At 44.4% G+C, this 25,826-nt stretch overlaps 1 protein-coding gene across 1 annotated transcript; it reads right to left on the bottom strand.

Annotated features, from left to right (window-relative positions):
* Positions 1-1,123: 1,123 nt before the first annotated feature.
* LOC146009072 (uncharacterized) lies at positions 1,124-6,630 on the bottom strand. The gene is made up of 2 exons (XM_083149097.1): positions 6,312-6,630; positions 1,124-2,604 (listed from the first exon to the last, which is right to left on the bottom strand). Exon 2 carries the CDS (start codon positions 2,583-2,585, stop codon positions 1,194-1,196), a length of 1,392 nt encoding a protein of 463 aa, XP_083005223.1. The 5' UTR covers positions 2,586-2,604; positions 6,312-6,630; the 3' UTR covers positions 1,124-1,193.
* Between the last annotated feature and the right edge of the window lie 19,196 nt (positions 6,631-25,826).

Below are 25,826 nucleotides of genomic sequence, written 5' to 3'. Positions count from 1 at the left end.
CCTTTGTTCTCGGTCCCAAACACGCTTGATTTTGCTCATGGTAGAGTGTCATGGTGGATAATGGGAGAGAAGAATAAAGAATACAGTAACGTTAGTACTGAATGGTCACAAGGGTTTCGGGGGGGGGGAGACACATGTTGGCAGGGGAAGGGGATGGGAGAGAGGGAGAGAGATACAGTAATGTACAGTAAGATCATACAGTAAACGTACTTTTTTTCCATTTCATTGCCAGTCCTTTGTTCTCGGTCCCAAACTCGCTTGATTTTGCTCATTGTAGAGTGGCATGTGGTGGATAAGGGGAGAAGAATAAAGAATAGCATTAGTACTGAATGGTCACAAGGGTTTCGGGGGGGGGGGGGGGGGAGACATGTTGGCAGGGGAAGGGGATGGGAGAGAGGGAGAGAGATAATGTACAGTAAGATCATAAACTTACTTTTTTTCCATTTTATTGCCTGTCCTTTGTTCTCTGTCCCAAACACGCTTGATTTTGCTCATGGTAGAGTGTCATGGTGGATAATGGGAGAGAAGAATAAAGAATACAGTAACGTTAGTACTGAATGGTCACAAGGGTTTCGGGGGGGGTGGGGAGACACATGTTGGCAGGGGAAGGGGATGGGAGAGAGGGAGAGAGATACAGTAATGTACAGTAAGATCATAAACGTACTTTTTTTCCATTTCATTGCCAGTCCTTTGTTCTCGGTCCCAAACTCGCTTGATTTTGCTCATTGTAGAGTGGCATGTGGTGGATAAGGGGAGAAGAATAAAGAATAGCATTAGTACTGAATGGTCACAAGGGTTTCGGGGGGGGGGGGGGAGACATGTTGGCAGGGGAAGGGGATGGGAGAGAGGGAGAGAGATAATGTACAGTAAGATCATAAACTTACTTTTTTTCCATTTCATTGCCAGTCCTTTGTTCTCTGTCCCAAACACGCTTGATTTTGCTCATGGTAGAGTGTCATGGTGGATAATGGGAGAGAAGAATAAAGAATAACGTTAGTACTGAATGGTCACAAGGGTTTCGGGGGGGGGGGGGGGGGGAAACATGTTGGCAGGGGAAGGGGATGGGAGAGAGGGAGAGAGATACAGTACAGTACAGTAAGATCATAAACGTACTTTTTTTCCATTTCATTGCCAGTCCTTTGTTCTGTGAGTACAGTAGATGCCAGTTTGAAGAGACGTCTCCAGTTGCTGTGCTACAGTAAGCACGTCCAGCGTGTAACTCTGGGCATCCGTAGCAATCCATTTAAAGTGTCCTTTATCTTTGTACAATCAGCCTTTGTAAGCTCAAATTTCCCCATGAGCCGTGTCACTATATCGAGGCGCAGATTTTCTGGGATTGCAAATTTATTACGTTGCCCATCATAATTGACCCGATTGCACCAATTCTTATACAGGTCAAAAGAAACATGCTCTTGGAAAATCTGTTGTGCATAACGGTGCATTTCCATCTTCGCTGCTTTAAAGAGAGTGTTGACACCCTCAGCTGTGATGACTTTGAGTGGCATGTCAGGCAAGGAAATCCCCACAGCGCACAATTCTTTGGGTATGCTTCTAGGTGTTCTTTCATGTAGAGGTGATGTTGTTTGATGTTGAGGTAAGGTTGCGACGATCATATTTCCAGGGGACAATTGGGATGATGCAACCATTGCAGTGTCCATGTTGTTAGAGGCTTGGGATGGTGCATTGTGTCTGTCAGCCAACCAGTGAGATGTCAGTGGGGTACTTGTTAAGTTGGTCTGACGTTGTTGTGTATCTGAAGCATTATGTGTGGCAGGCAACCAGTGAGATGACACTGGTGTTGTGTCCATGTTCACCAATTCATTTGGTAAAACAGTTTCTGTGTCCACGCTAGGGCTGGCCAATCGGTTGGATGAAGCTGGTGTCATCTCCAAATCAGAAAAGTGGAAAGATGTGGTTGGTTGGGTCATTTCCAAGTCAAAATCCTCTGTTTCAAATGCATCAGGGCAGTCAAATTGTGATTGTACTGGATTAGATGTTGTGGGTGTAATGGGTGGCCCTGTAGCAGCTTGCCATTGTTTGGCTTGAGCAAGCATGTCATTCAGACCTCCTGACAGCACTTTAATTTGTCCTGTCAGTACATGAATTTCCGCTTTCAGTTCATCCACATGTACAGACAGTCCATTGTTTTGGGTTTCCAGGCGGGTCATCTTGCCCAAAATGTCTCTCACCAGCCCTGTGCAGCTACATTGTGGTGGGTTGTGATCCAGAAAGTTAAGTTTCCTACGGGACGGTGATTGAGATTTTTGTTCAAGAGGTGTAATGTGAAGCTCCAAAGGGTGCAAGTCATTATCTACGGGAACTGACACATCTGTCACTGTGTTAATGTCTTGCTGTGCATCAGTGTTAATGTCTTGCACCAGACAGTCATCGTGAGATTCTCCTGTAGTCGCGAACAAAGACTTGTTCTTGGCCTTGGCATTTTTACGCAGTTTGACAACAGGAATATTTTCTTTTCCTGCTTTCTTCTTAACGATATTATTTTTAATGTTTGGCACTAATGCAGCCATTCTCTTGGGACATGCAAGTGTAGGTTCTCCAGAATAGAATTTTTTTGTTTTCACCATCTTCAGTAGGCAGTGCACTCTACAATACACAACAATAAGATTCAAGTTAATACAGTACATACAGTACAGTACAGTACATTAGTTACAGTACAATACAGTAGCATACAGTATTGTATTATGGTACAGTATTACAGTAGTGAAAATTAGGTACTTGTGACTTATTTGGGCGCCCGATTTTCTTCATCGCACCTAAAAATCGCGTCAAATTGCATCGCATACAATCATACAATTGACCCCATTTTTTATTGTATTCCCACCCTGATGGCTAAATGCCCCCATTGTTAACGCCACCCCACTTGCGCTCGCCACACTATATAAAATCAACTCCACGCCGACGTGGATTGTGGGGGTATGAAAAGGTCGGAGGACGCGTAACGCCGCCGCTCGCCACGCTTCGGGTTGGCGTTGATAGTGGGGTGGCGTTAACAATGGGGGCATTTAGCCATCAGGGTGGGAATACAATTAAAAATGGGGTCTGGGGGGCCATTTCACATATGAAACAGGCATCTGGGTACATCTGTACATACAGTATTAAAATCGCATCAAATCGCATCGCATGCAATACAATAGCATACTGTACAATGCAACAGCAATTTTCTCTTCAAAGGAATTTCAAGGGAAATCGCATCAAATCGCATGCTTAGGGTACTGGCATACAATTTCAACATTGGCTGCCCAGATACTGTAAGTCACAAGTACCGAAAATTACTGTATGTGACCGTACTGCATAGACATGAGCTTTTTTTTTCAATAAAAGGGATGAAGCGATAAACAAAAGTACAGTACGTTAACAGATGGGGCTTAGACAGACAGACTAGGAGGGGTGGAGGCAGGGGCGGGCTGGGCAGGGGGCAGGGTGCCATCTGCCCCCCAGGCCGCTCTGGCAGGTGTGCTGCGGGCCGCGCCGCCGCGCCCGTTTCTGAGGCCGGCGGCCATGTTCCTGTGGGCGGCCATGTTCCTGTGGTTTTTTAAATGATGTCTGAGGCCACAGCAACATGGCCGCCGGCCTCCACGGCTACAAGGAGGAGGGCTCCGGTCGGCAGCCTGTTCCCTTTTATCCCCAGTGGCAGTCGGCAGACGCTGGGTGCGGTGTGGACGTCATGACGTTGACGCCTCCCACCCACGCGTCTGCACTCAGAGACTGGAGGAAGGCTGGGGCCGCCCGCAGAGCAACTCATGGGGGACGCTTCAGGAGGCCGCAGAGAGGGGAACAGAAATTTGTGGAGCCGCAGCAGGACAGGAGGAGCCTGGTCGAGGATAAAACACAGGACAGTAGTAAGTTAACATGATCTAAAACGACATACAGTACAGTATCTGCTGTGCTGTTTCATGTATACTGTATTAATAATAATGCAATGACACCACAGGCTGCTCCCCCTGTATAATAATTTGTGTCATGGCATTACTATTAATAATAGTAATGCCATGACACAAATTATTATACAGGGGGAGCAGCCTGTGGTCATGGCATTACTTTTATATTATACAGGTGGAGCGAGCACCCTGTGGTGTCATTATTATTGTACAGGGGGAGCAGCCTGTGGTGTCATGGCATTATGCCATGACACCACAGGCTGCTCCCTCTGCATAATAATAATGCCATGACACCACAGGCTGCTACCCCTGTATAATATACTGTAAAAGTAATGCCATGACACCACAGGCTGCTCCCTCTGTATAATAATAATGCAATGACACCACAGGCTGCTCCCCCTGTATAATAATTTGTGTCATGGCATTACTATTAATAATAGTAATGCCATGACACAAATTATTATACAGGGGGAGCAGCCTGTGGTCATGGCATTACTTTTATATTATACAGGTGGAGCACCCTGTGGTGTCATTATTATTGTACAGGGGGAGCAGCCTGTGGTGTCATGGCATTATGCCATGACACCACAGGCTGCTCCCTCTGCATAATAATAATGCCATGACACCACAGGCTGCTACCCCTGTATAATATACTGTAAAAGTAATGCCATGACACCACAGGCTGCTCCCTCTGTATAATAATAATGCAATGACACCACAGGCTGCTCCACCTGTATAATAATTTGTGTCATGGCATTACTATTAATAATAGTAATGCCATGACACAAATTATTATACAGGGGGAGCAGCCTGTGGTCATGGCATTACTTTTATATTATACAGGTGGAGCACCCTGTGGTGTCATTATTATTGTACAGGGGGAGCAGCCTGTGGTGTCATGGCATTATGCCATGACACCACAGGCTGCTCCCTCTGCATAATAATAATGCCATGACACCACAGGCTGCTACCCCTGTATAATATACTGTAAAAGTAATGCCATGACACCACAGGCTGCTCCCTCTGTATAATAATAATGCAATGACACCACAGGCTGCTCCCCCTGTATAATAATTTGTGTCATGGCATTACTATTAATAATAGTAATGCCATGACACAAATTATTATGCAGGGGGAGCAGCCTGTGGTCATGGCATTACTTTTAATGTAATGACTGTACAGTACTTACAATACACCCACAGCTAGGGGATTTTGTACACAGCTAGGGGATTTTTTTTACACAAATACAGTATGACTGAGTCTGCGAAATAGTCTATTAATATGCGCAAAAATCCCCCACCTGCGAAAAAATACGTTACTGTACAGTATTTACAGTATTACACCAACAGTATTTACAGTTGCACAGATTATACGAGAATACCCATAGTAGCAGCCTGCCAGTAGTAGCCCACCCTAATAGAGTATTGTCATCGCTAGTCGGGGATCTGCGGCCTATACACACCAGGCAATTTTAACACGTACAATATTCTAAATGGCGCTATCTCTACTGCACTGCACTGTACTGTATGTGGCATCCATGTTGATCCCTAAAATGGCGGAAAATCACGATACCACGTGATCCTATTGCTGTGACTACTTCAATTACTAGTACAGTATGCGGGAAAAAATGCAAAATGATCCGTTATTTACGGTATTACAACAATATTACTGACAATACCCCAATCCAGGATTTATTACACATTATACGGACAATACCCATAGCGGCAGCCTGCAGTAGCCTAATAAAGTACAGTATTCTCATCACTAGTCGGGGAACTCTGGACCATACACACCAGGCAATTTTCAGATGAAAAAATCACGATACTGTATCACGTGCTCCTACTACTGACTAAGCCTGCGAAACAGTCTGTAAACATGAGAAAAACACCGGTCCCCTCTGAGGAAAAAATACGTGTTTTACGGTATTACACCAATGGTATTACGGAGAGAACTAGTATTTAGCAGCCTACAGTAGCCCACCCTAATAGAGTACTGTCATCGCTAGTCGGGGATTTGCGGCCCATACACACCAGGCAATTTTAACACATTGTACAATATTCTCAATGGCGCTATCTCTACTGCACTGCACTGAACATCAAAAATCACGATATCACTACTCGCTACTGTATACAGTTTCAGTAGTCTGCGAAACAGACTCTAGTATTTACGGGCAATACCCATAGCGGCAGCCTGCAGTATCTGAATACAGTATACACAGCAGGCGATTGTATACAGTATTCTGCACCGGGTGCATTTGAACAGTAGGGAAAAAAGGGAAACATCTTCATTCAGGGAAGGGTGGGAAACGAGCGCTTCCGCGCAGGGACCGTTTTGTAGTGCTGCTTACTGTATACTGTAATGCAGCAATCAGTGAAATGTACAAATGACTGTACTACTGTATAGTGTACTTACTGCTCCAGCGAGATGATACTGTACTCTTCTTGCGGAAGGAAGGCAGTATGATGGTAACGCTTGGTAGAACAGGAACGCAGCAACAACTTGACTTTGGATTCAGCAGAATGAATAGTCCAGGTGTACAGGTACAATCTCGTGCTTGTATACAGGCAAGAGATGAAGAGACGATCCGTAGCAATTCTACACGGTTTAGATGCAGAAAAACAAACTGGATTGTTTGACAATTTTAATATCTGTAGCTGAATTTATGCTGGCAGAGACAAAGGAAATCCTTCATGAAGCTGATAGGTGCATTTGAATTATATACAAACAAAAAGGCAGACTTCAATTAACATATGACTGCAATCAACATCTTATTGTCTGAGGTGTCGGTCTGTGTCTGAGTTTGGAGAAATCTATTGTTGCGGAAAAAAAACGTTCTCTGTAGCGCAGTACAGTATGGGTATTAACTATCGTGTACATGGATGCCTGCCATTGTGAATTTTTGTTTGTGGAAAAGTCCGAAAGAATTTGATAAGCACCAATTACTGTAACTACCTGTATTAGTTTAAAAAAAAAAAAAGAACGTTTCAAAAATAAAAATATAATGTAACCAACTGAGGATCGAACTACTGATACTGAGATAGTGAAACCGTGCCTCTACCCGCTAGGCCACTATTGCCTGTGATTTTACTTTTGGCAGATGGTTAGCATGGCTTCTGCACCAATCACATACAGTTCATGACCATCCAGTACGTCACTGCGGCTGCGAATAAAAGAAAATAACTCTGTCCGTAAAGTAAGGACAAAATCCGTAGTGTAAAGTATGATACTGTAGGTCCTCAAATAATGTTTTAAGTAGTCATCCAGCAATAGCAAAGGTTAGCATGGCTTCTGTACCAATTACATACATGACCGTACGTAGCTGCTTCTGCGAATAAATACTGTACAAACTGTCCGTAAACTAAGGACAAGATCCGTAGTGAAAAGTGACTGGTTAGCAAAGGTTAGCGAATTTTATCCCGAAACACGGTCCTCAAGGCAAGGAGTTTTACCTGCACAGCTAAATCTATTTTGCGAAAAAAACCGTTCTCTGTAGCGCCGTACAGTATGTACAGTATGGGTATTAACTATCGTGTACATGGATGCCTGCCATTGTGAATTTTTGTTTGTGGAAAAGTCCGAAAGAATTTGATAAGCACCAACTACTGTAACTACAGTACCTGTATTAGTTTAAAAAAAAAAAAAAAGAACGTTTCAAAAATAAAAATATAATGTAACCAACTGAGGATCGAACTACTGATACTGAGATAGTGAAACCGTGCCTCTACCCGCTAGGCCACTATTGCCTGTGATTTTACTTTTGGCAGATGGTTAGCATGGCTTCTGCACCAATCACATACAGTTCATGACCATACAGTACGTCACTGCGGCTGCGAATAAAAGAAAATAACTCTGTCCGTAAAGTAAGGACAAAATCCGTAGTGTAAAGTATGATACTGTAGGTCCTCAAATAATGTTTTAAGTAGTCATCCAGCAATAGCAAAGGTTAGCATGGCTTCTGTACCAATTACATAAATGACCGTACGTAGCTGCTTCTGCGAATAAATACTGTACAAACTGTCCGTAAAGTAAGGACAAAATCCGTAGTGAAAAGTCGTGGCGGCCACTGTTTTGTAGAAGAGATTTTTACGCATGCGCTGTACTGTTTGGGAAAAGTGACATCTGGTGGTCAATGAGTGTAAGTGCAGGTTACATTTACAAGATTACGTTACGTTATAACGCGATCTATAACGGGACTATAGCGCAAGGAGCAGGCGCGATCCAGGCGCGATTTGCATGGCGCACTTTATGCGCAACGCAGCCACGATGTACCAGGCCATAACTGTATCATGTCCCCAGTAGTGCCAGTTACATATCATGTCCCCAGTACTGCCAGTTACATATCATGTCCCCAGGAGTGCCAGTTACAGATGACCCCAGTAATACCAATTACACATCATGTCCCCAGTAGTGCCAGTTACAGATGTCCCCAGTAGTGCCAGTTACATATCATGTCCCCAGTAGTGCCAGTTACATATGATGTCCCCAGTACTGCCAGTTACATATCATGTCCCCAGGAGTGCCAGTTACAGATGACCCCAGTAATACCAATTACACATCATGTCCCCAGTATTGCCAGTTACAGATGTCCCCAGTAATGCCAGTTACATATCATGTCCCCAGTAGTGCCAGTTACATATCATGTCCCCAGTACTGCCAGTTACATATCATGTCCCCAGGAGTGCCAGTTACAGATGACCCCAGTAATACCAATTACACATCATGTCCCCAGTATTGCCAGTTACAGATGTCCCCAGTAATGCCAGTTACACATCATGTCCCCAGTAGTGCCAGTTACATATCATGTCCCCAGTAATGCCAGTTACATATAATGTCCCCAGTAGTGTCAGTTACAGATGTCCCCATTAATGCCAGTTACATATCATGTCCCCAGTAGTGCCAGTTACAAATAATGTCCCCAGTAGTGTCAGTTACAGATGTCCCCATTAATGCCAGTTACATATCATGTCCCAAGTAGTGCCAATTACACATCATGTCCCCAGTATTGTCAGTTACAGATGTCCCCAGTAATGCCAGTTACACATCATGTCCCCAGTAGAGCCAGTTACATATCATGTCCCCAGTAGTGCTAGTTACAGATGTCCCCAGTAGTGCCAGTTACATATCATGTCCCCAGAAGAGCCAGTTACATATCATGTCCCCAGTAGTGCTAGTTACATATCATGCCCCAAAAAAAGTACATTTTGGAAACATTGGTTTTCTGACTTAGCAAATATTTTTAAAAGGGATACTCAATTTGTACTTACGTGTCTGCTTAAATAGCAGCACAGCCATATACAGTAATGTAATATTTACCCTATGCTGGCCACACAAAGAAAGATTATCATTCCAACTGGCCAGTTATGAAACACAACAATCCATTTACAACTAAATTCATGGTTAACACATACATAGTGAATATAAAAACCTAGGGAAACAAAAACTGTTGTGGAAAAACAGTTTGTGATTTACTTGTTGCTAGGCAACATGTATGTGCATAGTTTGAGAATTCTGAAGTATTTCCTTTCCTATACATTATTTATTTGCCTGTGTCACGTGTAACCATTGTCTGTTTGCCCACATATGGTCTATTTAGTTTTTTGAATATGTTATAGTGGAGATTTTGGCAAGTTAGCTACTAGAAAGAAAGCATCCATTTCTTTACGGTTGGCCATAGTCTACTGACTATAGAGCCAAAATACACCCACCCCCCCTCCTGTCCCATCTAACATGCTATTATGTTTGGGTCCTAATCCATAACTTTGTTTTAGGCTTATTTGCAATGTCACCAGAGTTGGCCCTAGCCTTAATGATGCCCTAGGCAAGATTTTGGCTGGTGACCCTAGCACCGCCACTAGTTCCGCCTCTGCGCTGCTTCCCTTTATTAAATGATTTGCCTTGCTACACACACAAGCCCAACATCAATGCACTGTTGCTTTAATTCATTTGCATGTGTGTATTGTATGCTATTTGTGTAAGGGGATTCGGACGCACACATGCAGTAAACGTTCATTTGTGTCTGAATAAACACATTTTATTTACTGATTTACAGGGTTTTTTTTTTACTCTCTCCATCTGACCATTGGTCTGTGTGTACAGTATACAATACAGTAACAGTTGTCACAATCCATTTGCCAGAGCTTGTGTTGTACTTTATATCCATCCGACACTGGATTACTGGAGTATTAGGCACCCAGTGGTAGAGATGTGTATTGCATGCTGTGCATGTTGTCGTGTTTTAGCAATGCTTATGGGCGTGATCCAACTGTGGCTCGCCACAACATTTGAATGCACATCAACCTGGGTTTTCTGTATCTGTGAAAGGATATAACCCAAGATGAAGTCCCAGACCCAAAATCTACCCACGACACAGGCACTGACATTTTCCCAATACTTTTGTGCTTTTCAAAAATCTAATACTTGAACATTTTGCATATTATTAATATCTCTAACTTTAGGTATTTTTATATAGTGTAGAATTCTTTTTTGAGATAGTCTTTGACTGTGATCTTGCTGCCACTTATATACAAATACACAATAATGTAGGATGACTGCATATTTATTTAGTTTCCTTTTACATTTTATATACTAAAAAACATTTGGCATTCAAACAAGAAATGCATGGTTCCTTTGTCAAAAATAAATCCGAATCTCCGGAAATATTGTGGATCTGAGAAGAACCAACCTGATCCTGATCTCTAGAGGATATCTGGTCTGAACCAGCACATCTGCCTTCTATGCCTGGGAGTTAAGTTTATTGAGGCAGATTCTGCGTTAGGTGCGGTCTCAACCATTTCTACATTCTACATTTAACATTGTAAGCACCCATCAGGGAACTTGTACAATTAAAAATCGCATCGCCTTGCATGTATCGCATCGCATGCATCGCATGCATCTCATCGGATGCATCGCATACATCGCATCGCATCACATGCTGCTATATTGCATGCGATAAGATGAGATGCAGTACGATAAACATCGTGGGCGCCGTGATAATACACAAGTACCAATGATGTATATAATAATATTATATTGTATATGTGTCTGTCAGTTATATTTACTCTGCAACCCAAATTAAGCAAGAGTGTGTATTACCACTGCTATCCCACAAAATTCAGAAGGTTACAGTATAGATAACTGCACTTGTATTCAAGCAGCAAAGAGTCAAATTGTTGAAGAGAATGTTTTATTTGTTAGTATGCACAAGCAGAAGTGTAGGCAGGGTGTGAGAGGGTGACAAAGTGACATACTGTACTGACAACATGAGAAAGAGAAAAGGAGAATTCAACAGAGTGTAAGAATTCAACAGAGTGTGAGACACATGTTCCTGAGTGCCAACAGCCTCGCCCCACCACCAACACCTCCAAACAACAGCAAAAAAATATTTTTTCATAGTTCTGTTAAAATCAAAATCCCATAAGCATCTCACTGATTTATATAATGCTAACAGTCAAAAAGCAACATTTATCCCTCCGGTTTACCCCCTAATTGCAAGCAATAAAAAAGCAGGGCAAAAGTTGGGCTTTTCGTCACATGGGGCAAAGCAGTAATTTGGTGCCCCCCACCCCCCCTTCCAGGTCACAGGGGAAGAAAGTATGAGAAAAGGCACTCAAAATCCAAACAATGGAACAGATGTATTAAGGGGTCCGGTATGATATGCCGGCAGTCGGAATCCCAGTATTTTGACCGCCGGAATTCCAACCGCCGGCATATTGACTGCATCCCATAATAAGCCTGGTAAAGAGACAATGTGGAAAGTGATAACGCACCAGCCAATTAACTCCGAACTGTCATTTTTCAAACACAGCTGATTGGATGGTGTGTTATCACCTATCACTTCATCTCCACTTCATCTCTTCACCAGGTTTAACACATCTGCCCTAAAGTCTTATAACCTCAAAGAAAACATTAGCTATTAATTTTTCTAGGGAAAAGTTACTGATGAATGGGTTGTTTTGGACCCCATTTTTTATTTTTTTGATCCCAGCATGCCTTGTCATAGTTTTGCATTCCCTAATAGCAAAACTGTGTCAAGTGCCATGGTTTGGACATGCCAGGGTTAAATAGTCCAACGAGGTGAGCGCTCCCCCTTATTAGAATGACATGCAGTATAGTAACAAAGCATTTGTTGTAAGCACATATAGAAATCATACCAAGCTTAAACTGTTTGCATTTCAATAATTAAGTACATTAGATCAGCGGTTCTCAAACTATGGGTCCCGACCTTCTCAGCATGGGGTCGCGACTCCATGTTGCTGATCATCAGCCTGATGACTTCTCTAATCTCAGTCAGTGATTCAAGGAGTCTGAAAAATCTGTTCAGTTGCCTGTTATTTTAGACTCCTCCCATAATTTTGTGCAGCCACCATGCTGCCATGTATGTGCTGTCTGCTGACTACACATGTGATGACCTTCTGCAGTAACTTGCTGGGGTCCCGTTATTATTTTATTGTCTGATGGGGACCCAGAGCAAAATAGTTTTTGGACCCCAGCATTAGATAAATTGTATTCACATAATAAAATAATTTAGATTATGTCAATCATTTGCATATTGCCTACTATAAAAATTATGGACAATATCTGAGTAGTTGCTAGGGGCAACACCACCTATTAGAGTGTAATTACAGTATCTCAGATCATTTTCAAAGCCATACTTATAGTAAATGCATAATAAATTGAATATTGCACCAAAATGAACAACTTATTTGCATATCTCAGAAACTCTTACTACATCAAATATTGCTTTGGTAAGTAGCCTTCTCAGGGAAGTGACAATTGTATTTAACCCTGTATATTAGTTTTTCTACAGGTATGTTATTGTTTTTACATTGTACATTTGCTTGTACGTATTTATAGCAGTCCCTTTCTCTTGCTCTCATTATACGGATGTTTTAGCCTCTACATGTTGAGCTTTGTCCTGCTGTTTCTATGGATAATTGCTGTCAGTTGACAAATGAGCTGTAAATGCCATGTTTTTGTAACCTATGTTGCTTATTTAAGTAAAAACTAATTCATACACATGTATGGCAATACATATAAAGGCTAACGATAACTTATGCATTTGAACATCATTTAACCCTGACAGGTGGAGAAGAGACAGATGCTTACAGTATATAGAGATCATTTATCTTTAAGGATAGACCATATTGGAAAAATATATAGCAGGAGACAAATGTATATACAAACCAAAAACAATATTTATTTAACAAAATGGTTTTGTTATAAAAAAATATTGTTTTTAGTTTATATACACATCTGTCTCCTGCTATATATATTTGTATGTATTTTTTATGTGGTTTTCCTAATATAATCAAGTGAATGTTTGTTGAGTGACCAATTGATGCTCATTAACAGCGGTATACTGTATATACCAGCTCCAGACACTCAGCCCGTCACCTCCGATAAAGCTACAGGCTGGTAGCGAAACGCATCTGTGCTGGAGGCTCCCACTCTTCAGGACTCTCCTATTCCACAGACTACTTATTGCCCTAAGTGACCTCAGCCACTATGGAATGGTCTTCATCTTATTACCGCAAGACTAGAGAGGACATCATAATTCCGGACCCATTGGGATGCTGTTTCAGATACCTTCCTCCAGCGGCCTTATTCCATCAGCCGCATCCACTAGAGTGGATCTATTGGATTGATTGGGAACAGCTCCAGACTTTTTCCTCCAGAGGTGGTACCTTGTGGCAAAGTGCATTTACCTGTATGAACATATTTCTTATTTATTCTACTATACTTACTACTGAGAGTCTTAATTCCTGAAAGTGTGGAACATGGATATTTTATTTATCTGTCTGTTTATGTCTTTTTGATTAGCTTTTATAACATTCACTTGATTATTATTAATAATACCGATATTTTTTTTACTAAAGCGCTGCCATTCCCTCTTTTTTCCACTCCAGAATTGAACTACAGGGACAATTTTAAAGCTACCAGAGACAAACAGTACTTCCTCTACACACCCACTGCAGAATATTCCCCAATCAATCTTAGGTGCCTATACCAATACAATCAATCCAATCCATCCTTAAACTGCCGCCACCTCAGAGGAAACCATTATTTGGTATGGTAGACTAGGCAGAAGTGATTTATTTTTAGAGGGATATTTTAATGGGACCCAGCAGGAAAGACCCATGGCAGAGATAATGGGGGGGGGGGGTTTCTCTGACAATGAGTAGGTACCATCGGATGGGGGCTGAAACTTTTTTGGCAGGATGGGGGGGGGAGAGATAATTTATACTTATGCCACTGCCAATACTGGTTCGCCTGTATTTGTACTGATCATAACTGCAGAGAACATTTTATTTATTGGGATAAAATAAAAAACAGAGAACACGCATAGCCGCATGGTTTTGTAATTGTCATGATAAAGGGAACAGACACAGACATTTACAGTATTGTGTGAATTCAACGCAGAATAATGTAAGACTAAGGTTAATCTTTACCATCGGAATTGAAGTGCAAGGCTGATGCTATGCTACAGGGAACGAAGACCTGTCTTTAAGTCATGCTGCCTTTTCTTATCCCCTGCCCAACCAAGCTCTGACAACAACAGAATTTACTTCCCCTTAAATAAAAAGCAATTTATAATACAGTACAGATAGATTCTTTGAGTATTAAATTATAGATGTCATATTCACATCACATGACTTTGCATGAACCTTGAACAAAGTTATCCACAAACAGAATGAATGCTTGCATATATATTATACGATTCCAGACAATTTGTTTTATAATAATACATAGTGGAAAAAATAATCTAAAAATGAAAAATTAACAAAAGACTTAAAAAAAATGCACCCAACTTCAGTGATTATAGAAATCTCATTTTAAAGATATCCCTAATAGGACTCTCAATTGTTTAGACTAATAACAGCATAGTGCAATATGAATGATGTGTTTCAAGGGCACATTCCACTTGCTCTATGAATTGTAGCTTATCAAATTACATTGGTATACTTTGTGTACAATGTATCTGGTTTCATTTGAAGTTGTGGTATGCAAATTCATTTTCATGATATCTAGAATCATGCTATAGAGCATTGCTTACTGTTGTTATAGATATGAATGAATAGCCTACAAATTAATTTGAGTAGTTTAAAAAAATATATATTTTCACTTTACTTTGATGGTGTAAGGTCACTAGGTAGACATGACAAAGGTCGAAATGCATTGGCTCAACCACTGAAGGTCGACAGGGCTTAGGTTGAGACATTCTAAACATCAGCCTGGTGCCCAAAGCCCTGGGGCACCGGGGACAGCCTTGGGCTTGGTAACAGTGGAGGGGGGGACCTCTTTGTTGGGGGGTCCCCACTCCTCCAGGGTTAACCATCCACGGGGATGAATGCTTTGGCCGGGGGAATTTACATAAAAAGTTTCCCCCGGCTGTGGCATTACCCTGTTGACTGTTTGGGCACGGTGCTGGTTCTCAAAATACGGGGGACCCCTATTCATTTTCTCCTTAGTATTTTGGGGACCAGGACCGGCCTATGAGCCTTGTTCTGGTTTTAGAAAACCAGGGGATCCCATATGTCTTTTGTCCTCTGAATTTCTAAAACCAGGACCGGTTATATGAGCCTGGGGTTGGTTATGTTCAGTAAGGGTGCCCCACACCATTTTTTTTACATTATTTCTAACAAAAATCGCACATTAACATGCCTAAGAAATCACACATGTACATTAATTCTCACATTTTCATGACTAAAATTCAGACCATATCGCATTTTTCACCCGCAAATTTGCATCCCATTAAATTTTTTTAAAATGTGCGATTTCAGATCCTTACTAAAAATCGCATGGTATTTAATGTTACCCATTGTTTCCAACTGGAAAAAACACACATGGGCTCACACAAAAAAGAACACATATTGTCAAAGCCCCCACTAAAGACTTACCTGAATCAGATGAGAGAGAGGTGCTCCCAGCCCCTTGATGGTTTCATCTGTGGTGCTGGCAGCATTGGTGAGGGCAGCATTGATTGCAGCATCACTTCAGGCAGTGCAGCATCACTTCAGGCAGTGCAGATTCTACTCTAGAACAACAGTGAGTAGGTGATATGGCATACTGATGGTGATTGTGGCACTGCAATTGTCTCCAGCACCATCAGTATTTATTGGTAGAGGGTCCTGGCAGCTGCCATACTTGCCCTTTAGATGGACATGCTCCTGGGTGCCCTCTGACAGCTGGCAACTAAAAGCAAATGTTTCCATTGCCTCTGGTAGTTCTGCCAGTGCCCCAGTGCAAAACTATATAAAGCGCATAAGTATAAACAGCTCAATTAGTGTTGCTGGTTTATTCAAGTGAGCAGGTACAACCATATATCACAAACTGTACTCTGACAATATATTATACACATTTCTAGGAATCTGATGTCATATACTGTTTTGTGCATGGACCTGTTACTCCCTAATGCCATGCTCTGAAGGGAAGGCAACCCAGCTATTTGTGCCACTCAGTTTCTTAAAATAGGATGCATTCCGCATGCTGGCCGTTGAGATGTTGACAATACATTACATATTTACATATACATATAAACATATACTGTACACACACACACACACACACTGCCTCCTCACTGCAAAATGCCACAATTCGTGGTTCTATCAGGAGGGGAAGTGTCAAAATGGAGCAATTCTAATTGATATAGCATCTTATTGGCTCTACTTCCTCCATCGGCTTATGTTAATCTGCAGTAAAGAGGTGGGGCTTAGTAATTTCTTGTCCGGTCTCTCTTCTCTGTCAGGGCTGTTTCTGGGTGCACTGACCCCACCACAAAGGGGACTACGGAGGCTTAGGCACTGAAGGGTGGCGTAACAGAAAATTTTGCTCCCCCCCGCCGAGACAAAATCGTCGCCCCCCCCGTGAAAAGACAAGACCACCCCCCCCCGGGGAGCTGGCAGGGGGGTCCGTGCGGCACGGGGGTACCTGTGGTCAGGGATTCGGGAGAGCCTGGAGGTCCCTGCGGCGCTGATTATGAGTTGCCGGGGTCCCTGCAGCGAAGTGGAAATACTGCGCTACCGCCGTGCGGCGGCGCGGGAAGCACTTCTGACTCTGAAAACACTGGGCGCATGCTGATTGGCTGAATCTTAGCCGATCAGTGTGCGGCCGCGGCCAGTGTTTTCAAAGTTAGAAGCGCTTCCCGCGCCGCCGCTCGGCGGTAGCGCCGTATTTCCACTTCGCTGCAGGGACCCCGGCAACTCATAATCAGCGCCGCAGGGACCTTCAGGCTCTCCCGAGTCCCTGACCACAGGTACCCCCGCGCCGCATGGACCCCCCTGCCAGCTCCCCGCTGCACCCACAAGCAGTGGGGAGCTGGCGAAGAAACAACAGCGCCCGCAGACCCCCGGCGCCTCCCCGCCACCGCGGGGGCTGCAGCCCTTTAGTTACGCCACTGGTTGTGAGGGTTGGAGGGAGGGTTAGGAATATGATCTAAAAATGTGTGTTAGGGTAAGGAACTATGGACATTATTCTGGTTGACTCGCAAGGCTGTGTATCCGCAACCTTGTGATTCCACCAGATGCTGACCTTCGAATGTTGGGTCAACCGCCTCCCCTTTGCACGCTGTGCTCATTCACCTGGCATGTGAATAGATGTTTTACATAAACATCCATTCGCAGGTCAGGAGGAAACTCCCACATCTTTCGCAAAAACGGGTGGTTTTTTTTTTAAAGCAACAATAATTTTCAAGCCAAAGCAAGTTGGTTTTGCAATGTAAATGATTGCCGCTTTAAAAACAAACTTCATCTGGCATCCTGCACACCTAGCAAACTTGGATTCTATTCCATATGCCCACTGGTATTTTTAGATACTATTTTTCCAGCTTCAAAATGGCTACCCTTATTTTCCTATAACTAATTTTGACATATTCCTTGTTTCCAGAATGCATTATCAGTCCCTTCTAATGTTAACAATACCAATAAGCTAATTTTTGTATAGTTCCACAATAGTTTATATAACCGTACTTTGTTTATATATTTTCCTAATGTCATGTTTGTGAATGAACACTTCTGCAAGAGAACCCGGCATTGTAAATGTATGCTGCTTCGATCTGTGGCTGAAGAATACATATTTCACCAAAACAATATCTCTTATCACTGCAATTAGCGGCAGTAAGAGTAGTTAATTTTAAGGAAAAAGCTGAGGTAATTAATAAATATGCCTATGAGGTCAGTTTACTATAGCTAATTAATGCAATATGAACATTGAACTACAGAGAATTAATATGGCAGTAGAAGTAGAAAACTAACAAGCTACTTACAAAGATTAAGAAAATGTGTACAAATGAAATGCCGACCTTTTCAAAAATGTACCTGTCTATTTTAAGACAAAGCATGTGTAAGATCAGAGAGTGCGCGTTCTTCAACTTTACTGTATACATTATTTGCATTCACCATTCACACTTGCACCCAGGGGCAGCTTAACAGAGGCCATGTGTGCAGACTCCTCTGTGTAGGTTCCCTCCTTTCTGCAGTGCCGTAGACTCTACGAAGGTCTTTGGAAACATGACAATGCTTTTATTGAATAAAATACTACCACCACTTCTCTGCATGAAAAATGTTTACCTCTGAGAAACCTGACACCATGCATTCCACATGTCATATTTCTCAAAACACTCATACCATTTGAATGCCTCATAGGCCCATTCCGGACAAATCAGCACCGAAAGGCAAGGAATACCCAAGGCTCTTGGTACTGTTTTGTAAATTATTTCTCAATAAAGCTACAGCACTTTCAATTCAGCCATATAATCTGGCTGAATAAACCACATACCATAGATATTGAAATTATAAATATGCATTATGCATTTATATTATAATTGTGATCACAAAAATATAACTTTTACCATACATTTAAAAAAGTGGCCACCTGTAGCATAAAAACAAAATTACATTAAACCACTTTTAAAAGGAAATGTATATAAAGTATCATATGATATACAGTATTCACACTATATCATGTACAAGTCCCTTTAAATACCTATAAATGGTTGATCACTTGATAGATAAGCTATTTTTGTAGTCCATAAAAGTCTATAGGGAAATGCTGGTAGGTCCACAGCTATTTTGTGGTATACATTTTCAACGCTATTTTCATTAATCAGCATGCACGTGTATGGATAATTGCGATGATGATAAATGGCATGTTACAGGAATCACAATTGCCAATGATGACAGGGAAACCGTCAACAGCAAAATAATGAGTGTGCTTACCGCGCTGAAGGTGCGGCACTGAAGTAATGTTCATCCACCCAGGGCTGGCACTACCCACTCAGCAAGGTATGCGTGCAGGTAGGTACCAGTCTGGAGAGGCGCTCTATCTGCTCTCATACCCTGCTGTGCGCTTCTGCTGCTTCCGGCTGCAGCTGGGCCTGTGACAGGCAGCAGCGCCGGCAGCATGATCTTCTGTGTTCCTCCTGCTGCAGCTGTCATGCTTGAGGATGGACAGGCAGTATCACCACCCTTCCCCCTCCCATCAGTAGGAGGGCAAAAATGCTCCTTCCCCTTTTTCTCATTTGATTCTGGATATGAAAAAAGGAAGTCATGTGGCGCACTTTGGAGGAGCCCAGCAGACATGACATGCAGAGCAGCAGGGAAACCCTTTGCCTGCACAGCCCAGCTGCGAAGGTAGGCGCAAGGCCAACATTTTCCAGGTCGCTGCAGCTGCATTTGACCTCAGGCAGATGTCCATATATGGTCCTGACATGCCTGCATTGTCATGACCGTGACCCCTAACACTGCTATGCTATCCTGTTGCCGTACCTGCTGACAAACAAAATGTTATCACATCATTTTAAGCTATTGATTTTCACACTTCAGTGATGTCAAGCTGAATCAGGCCCATACTGTAGTGTATGCGGGAACAGGGTGCAGTATAGCGGTGTTACTGTGTGTGGGTAGGGGGGTGCAGGTGTTATGCTTGCCGCTAGGCACAGAGTCTTGGGAACAGGGAACGGGAGGTCAGGCGTGAGCCCGTAGCCGGGACCGCCGGTTAGGACGGCCAGAGCAAACCCTATACTAACTCTGTTGAGTACCCCGGGCAGATGACAAATCCCTGCGGGAACTAGGCTTCACCTGTGGCCGCCGCGTTCGAAGGAGCGAGTTAGGCCCTCTCCAACCCCGATGCAGCTAGGTCTATGAGTGGACAAAGGAGAAGTGATCTGCAGGGGTAACTCAAAAGGAAATACTAACTACTGGGCCTAACTGAAAGAAAACCCCTGTCTGCCGGCACCAGGCCAATACCGGGAATGCGACCCAGTCGCAGACACAAGGAGGACTGACGGGGAATCTCCACAAGATAATAATGCAAGGCTAGATAGCGAATCCCCAAAACCCCCAATCAAGGGTGGAAAGAAAGGAAAGGCCCTGCCTACGAAAGATAAGCAACTGAAAGCAAGAACCAGGGAGAGAGCGTAAATGACAGAGAGTATGCTGGTATGAATTAAGCCCGCGGCGGGGCAGGTCCAATACCCCAGCAGGGGAGCTGGACGAATAGCAGCACAGCCTGAGAAAGGAACTCGGCGGCTCCAAAGAAAAATACACCAGGCTCCAAAGGAGCACTTACGTGACCCCGGTAACACTTAGGCTGAGCAAATCAGGTCACTGGAGAGTAACAGGAGAATCAGCATCCACCAGGAAGGACAGGCAGGGAGACCATGAATCACCCAGGACGGATTCAGGGGAAAGGGCTGCACTAGGAAGTGCCAGGGACCGGGAACGCACTGGGAGACGCTATAACCGGCGTCTGTGCCCAGCAGACACAGCTTCTTATTCAAACTTGGCGCCGCCTGCGTGACGTCAGGCACGCAGTGCGAGCGCTGCTGCTGGGTGGAAGTTTGGGGACGTTTCCTAGCAACGCCCCGACGCCCGGACTGAGAAAGAGGCTTGGAACGCTGCCGAGCAGCCTAGCCAGCCTCACGGCCCCGCTCTCCATCCGCTGACCGTCCGGGTACTGGGGATAACGGACGGCGGCGTGTGACAGCAGGGTAGCGGTGGTACTGTGTGTGGGGAGGGGGGTGCAGGATAGTAGCGATAGTATAGTGTGTGTGTGTGTGTGTGTGTGTGTGTGTGTGTGTGGAGCAGGGGGTGCAGGGTAGCAGAAGTAGTGTAGTGGGTGACACTCTCCCTTTTCACCCACTGACTCTTACCCTCTCCCCATCACCATTTCACCATGAAACATTTTACAGAGAAATGTTGAGTGGACAGAAAGATGTGTCCCTTTTCGGCTAAAGGATATTAATGGCAAACGTGAGCCATTTGTTGTGATAAGCTTGCCTGTGGGTGTGTGTAGGATCGCATAGTGTACGTAGGATCGCATAGTGTGTACACTTCTATGGATGGGGTGAAGCTTGCCACAACTAGTAGCAAGTGAGATGTGGCCACTGGCCGCTACGATGAGAAAGGTCACATCTGCATTTGTTGGAGGGCACATAATGTATAAGTTTTGCTAGTCTGCGATCAGATCTGAATAAGGGCCTATGACTGGTGCAGTTTCTCTGTCTTATCATGGCCTCTGTGCAACCAGCTCTGCGTCTGAGAATGCACTTACATTCACAGGCATGCTTACATCACTCCAATAACACACATATGACAAGGAATTTTACTATGTTAATTTCAGGAAACTTCCAGCCACCGCTCAGTAATGTCCACCATTTTGTTGCTCTAATTCTGATCTGAGCCAATCACAATAGCCATTTGTGTGTACACTCAGGCTAATGCATCCGCCACTGGCCCACCCCGTTCCTTGTGAACTGCTTGTGACTATGCAAGTCGTCAAAGCCATTCACAAAAGGAGATGCACATGCGCATAATAGACCATGCACATGCGCAGTCCCCTAAACAACGAGATGGGGCCGAATTAACTATATTACAAGTAAACCAGAATGACCCCCTAAGTGCCTATAAAGTTTAATTACAGTCAGAAAAGATACCTTTTTGGGCTGAACCATCTCAGATTGACTGCTCCAGTTGGGAGAGGCGCCACACCGCTCAGCCGCTCCACGGGGGGGGGGGGGGTGTGGTCACCGCCAAATTGCTCCACAGGCGGTGGGGGGTTGCGACATCCCCACCTCTCATTCATTCCACTGGGGGGTGTGTGCAACCGCCGCTGCCTTGCTCCAGTACAGGGACCAAGTGGCGCCGCTCAACAGGCTCCACGCCAGGGGGGTGCGGGGACCTGGCTCCACAGGGGTGGGGGGGTGCCAGTGCTGCTGCCACTGACCTGCTCCTAAGTGCTGCCCTCCAGTGGTCGGCACCAACAGGCAGCTCCCTAGTGGTGGTGCCGGCCCTGAATAGGATGCACATGTAGCTTCTACTAAGCAGCATGCCTATATTCTGTGTGACTGCAGCTGTATCTGCAAAAAAAAATTGGACAGTTAAAGTGTTTTTCAGGAAAAAATGTGATGTTCACTTTATTTGTAAACATAATACTTTGTATACATCCAGAAACTTACTGCACACTCCCTGATATTGGGACTGTGACATGGAAGTTAGGAGCAGATTAGCTGGCTGTTTATCACTCTCCATGTTATCACTTTTGAAGCTTAGGGCATCTGGCCCTTTGTGTTTTTTTTGTTTTGTTTTTAAAGTAGGTAATTCCATTTTTACAAACAATTCTATACAAAATTATTATTATTATTTCTTTATATGTACCATAAGTATTCCGCGGTGCCTAACAATACATAAATGAGCAAAAGACAAATAACGAATAGCAGTACAAAACATTTTAGGACAAGAACATGTAGTAAGTAAAAGACAGTTGCATCAGGGTGTCAGGAACCAGGTTGAATGGTTCAGTCTGTTTTGGTTTTCTGTGCAGTTTGAGTTTGGCATTTGACTCACTGGTGGCCTCCAGTGGCAGGTCTGTGCCATATCAGCTCAATTTTCTGTGAGCAATTATTCACAAGGCTGTGAGGTAATTAGCTCATTTAGCACTTGCTTGGGAGCTGCCTGGATATCCACCAGGTGTTATTAATCACCTGAGGCCTTGATAAGGCATGCTGACCTGTGAAATCCTGCCAGTGATAGCTTCCTGTTACCAGTGTTTATTTCGTGCTTCCTGCGCAGGGAACTCTCTGTCAGCTCTCAGCTATGCTACCTGGTCCCTTGTTCCGGTCTCCTGTTTGGATCTCAGGATATATCCTCTGCAGTTCAGCTCCCAGTTCCTTCGTCTCATTCTGGGTTCCATTACGTCTGCGGCTCTGCTTCGGTGCCCGGCCCTGATCCACCTTCGAATGCGGCGGCCACAGGTGAAGCCTAGTTCCTGCAGGGGTTTGACATCTGCCCTGGGGACATAATAGAGTCAGTGTAGGTTTCACTGTGGCCGTCCTAACCAGCGGTCCTGGCTACGGGCTCACGCCTGATCTCCATCTTCCAGCCTCCAGTAGTTAAATCCAGCACCCACTTGGCAACCGTAACATCAGGGTACAGATCACTGAAGCAGTTACTAGTGTTGCAGAGAGACATACAGTATATATTCTAAGGAAAGCACGTGATGAGAGAGGGCCTTGCTTGTTAGAGCTAATATTCTAAAGAGAATCGTCATACAGGCAGGGGTGACAAAGAATTGGTAAAAGTGAGCAAAAACAGAAGTTTAGGATAAGAGATGGCTGGGTTTTATGCAGGATGGTGGGAAGATGATCAGCTTAGTCTAAAGGTACCCATACACTTATCCAATGTGGGCCAATATCGTCCGATTCTGACGGATCAAGCCGAGAAATGGGCCCAAATCAAATGTGTTTGATACCCCATCTGCAGGTTCAATTTGTCCAATTGTATCTATCAGCGACACATCCCGGCTGCTTTTTTAGCACCAACGATGTGTTGGTCCGATCCGTAGGTGTGTGCCAGCTGTGGCATACACCTATGTGAAGGGGCAGGCAGTGTGGGGCCCGGGCTGCATTAAGCTCTCAGGGCTATGGGTTCATCATCGCAGCAGGGCAAGTAGTCAGACTCCACAGTGCTGGGAAGTGCTGCTGAAAGCCGGCATGCAGTGGGAGAATTTGAATTTTTTTTTTCAAAAGATAGGCTGGCTGCTCTCAGCAAATCAGTGGCCTCGCTGTCTTGCCACAGAGTCGGACAACCCGCCCCACAATGACGCTGCACCCACAGCCCCCAGATGCTCAGCGCAGCCCAGACCACATGGTGCTCAAGTTTTTTTTTTTTGGCCCCTGCATGCAATTTATCCCATGTATAAAATGACACATTAAGTGGCAAATCATTAGTGATCTCTCCCAGGCAGCTGTGGGGGCGCTCAGGGTAAATTAGGTCCTATTTGTCCTAATGCATGGGGCATTAAGACATTTTAAATTTAAGAAAGTGTTGGGTCATCCAAGAAGAGATAGCAAAGAGACAGTTGGAAATATGAGTGAGTAGAGAGTAAGAGAAATCAGGAGAGAAGAGGTAGATTTGAGAATTATCAGCATACAGGTGGAGCTGGCTCCATCCATTGCCGGCGCCCACCAGATCCCCTTCTCTGGCGAGCACCAGTGATAGGGACTGGGACGCATGTGCGTCTCATGTGCACGCGTGTCCCAGTATCACGGCGGTTGGCCAGCGTCTCCCTGCCCATCTCCGCTTCGGGGAAACACTGCCCAGTTCAGGGAGGGGTCGGGCGGCGAGGGGGACCGGCGGTGATGGCAGGGAGGCAGCGGAGACCCGCGGCAGGCTCCATTGGCATGGGACATGAGTGTCTCGTGCGTGTGCACCCCTGGCGGTAGCCGGCGATAGAATAACCAGCCCCTGCAAAGATGTAGCCGGCTGTTGGAAGTCGAATGAGTGAATATGCTCACTATGGGCCCAATGTATTAAGCTTCAAATATGAACAGCCAGCCAATCAGCTCCTAACTGCCATGTCACAAGCTGGGTTTGAGAAATGACAAGTAGGAGCTAATTGGCTGGTTGTTTATCACTCTCCACTTTATCACTTTTTGAAGCTTGATACATCTTGCCTCCAGAGAGGATGTGTAGAGAGAGAGAGAGAAGAAGAGGACTAAAAAAAGATCCTTGGGAGACACCTATTCCTTTCATTTTTTTTTAGTGCAACATTTGTAGCACCACAGATTACTGAAAATAGCAGATCATGATTTTCAGTAATCTGCAGGTATGCAAAAATATAAAAAGAATTGACTCCACTGAGCAAAGGAGTAGCAATGGAGTGACGATTCAGACAACACAGGCTTCAGATGCCCTCTGTTGGAACACTGCCATCTTCTTTCTCTTCTTCTTTCTCTTTCCCTTGTTTTGATATTAAACCAGTTGGCCTCTTGAAGGATAGAGGACAGGATACATGCCCCCAGAGACAGCCCCCATACTGTGAGCCACCATTTCTCCCTGAAATCAGATGTCAATCTCATCTGGGAGGCGGAGCTTCTACCCGCTTGTGGGCATGATGCACTAAGCGAAAAATGCAGGAAAAATCCCATTATCTGAGTTTTCCCCACATTTTTATATACAGGAAAACCCGCACGCTGGGTTTTCGATGCGGAGGGGGATCACCAGAAAAAGCTGTCGATACATTAAAAAGGTAACTCAGTGCTGCCCCCTCCCCTGAACCCCCACCTCCCCGCATTGCCCCCCCCCACACACACAGACCCCCACTGACCCCCCCTCACCTGTGTTTGTGCTGTGCTGTTCAGACCAGTGACCTCCTCCTCCCTGCACTATACATTCTTTTCCGGGTGCAGGGAGCCAACAGCTGCATAATGGAGGGAGAGGGAGCCACTGGGGACTCACTCACTCTTTGCTGGCTGCTTTGCAAGAGCAGCCCATTGCTATACTAATCACATATGTTAAAGCATATGCGATTAGTATCGTTGTGGTAGCTGGCGGGGGCGGAAACAGGTGGCATCCTGCCCTGAGTCCCTTCTGGGTGGAGAAGTGAGGAGACTAGCAGGAGGTGGAGCTGCACTGGATAACAACAGTCAGTGTC

This window comes from Crinia signifera, chromosome 6 (assembly GCF_055691185.1).
Source record: "Crinia signifera chromosome 6, ASM5569118v1, whole genome shotgun sequence".
Classification (NCBI taxonomy): domain Eukaryota; kingdom Metazoa; phylum Chordata; class Amphibia; order Anura; family Myobatrachidae; genus Crinia; species Crinia signifera.
Note: the sequence above shows the minus strand (reverse complement) of the source record. Positions and strands in the feature narration are given on the sequence as shown.

Coding starts and splice junctions, on each gene's coding strand:
- LOC146009072 (XM_083149097.1), bottom strand. CDS start 2,585: ATGGTGAAAACAAAAAAATTCTATTCTGGAGAACCTACACTTGCATGT.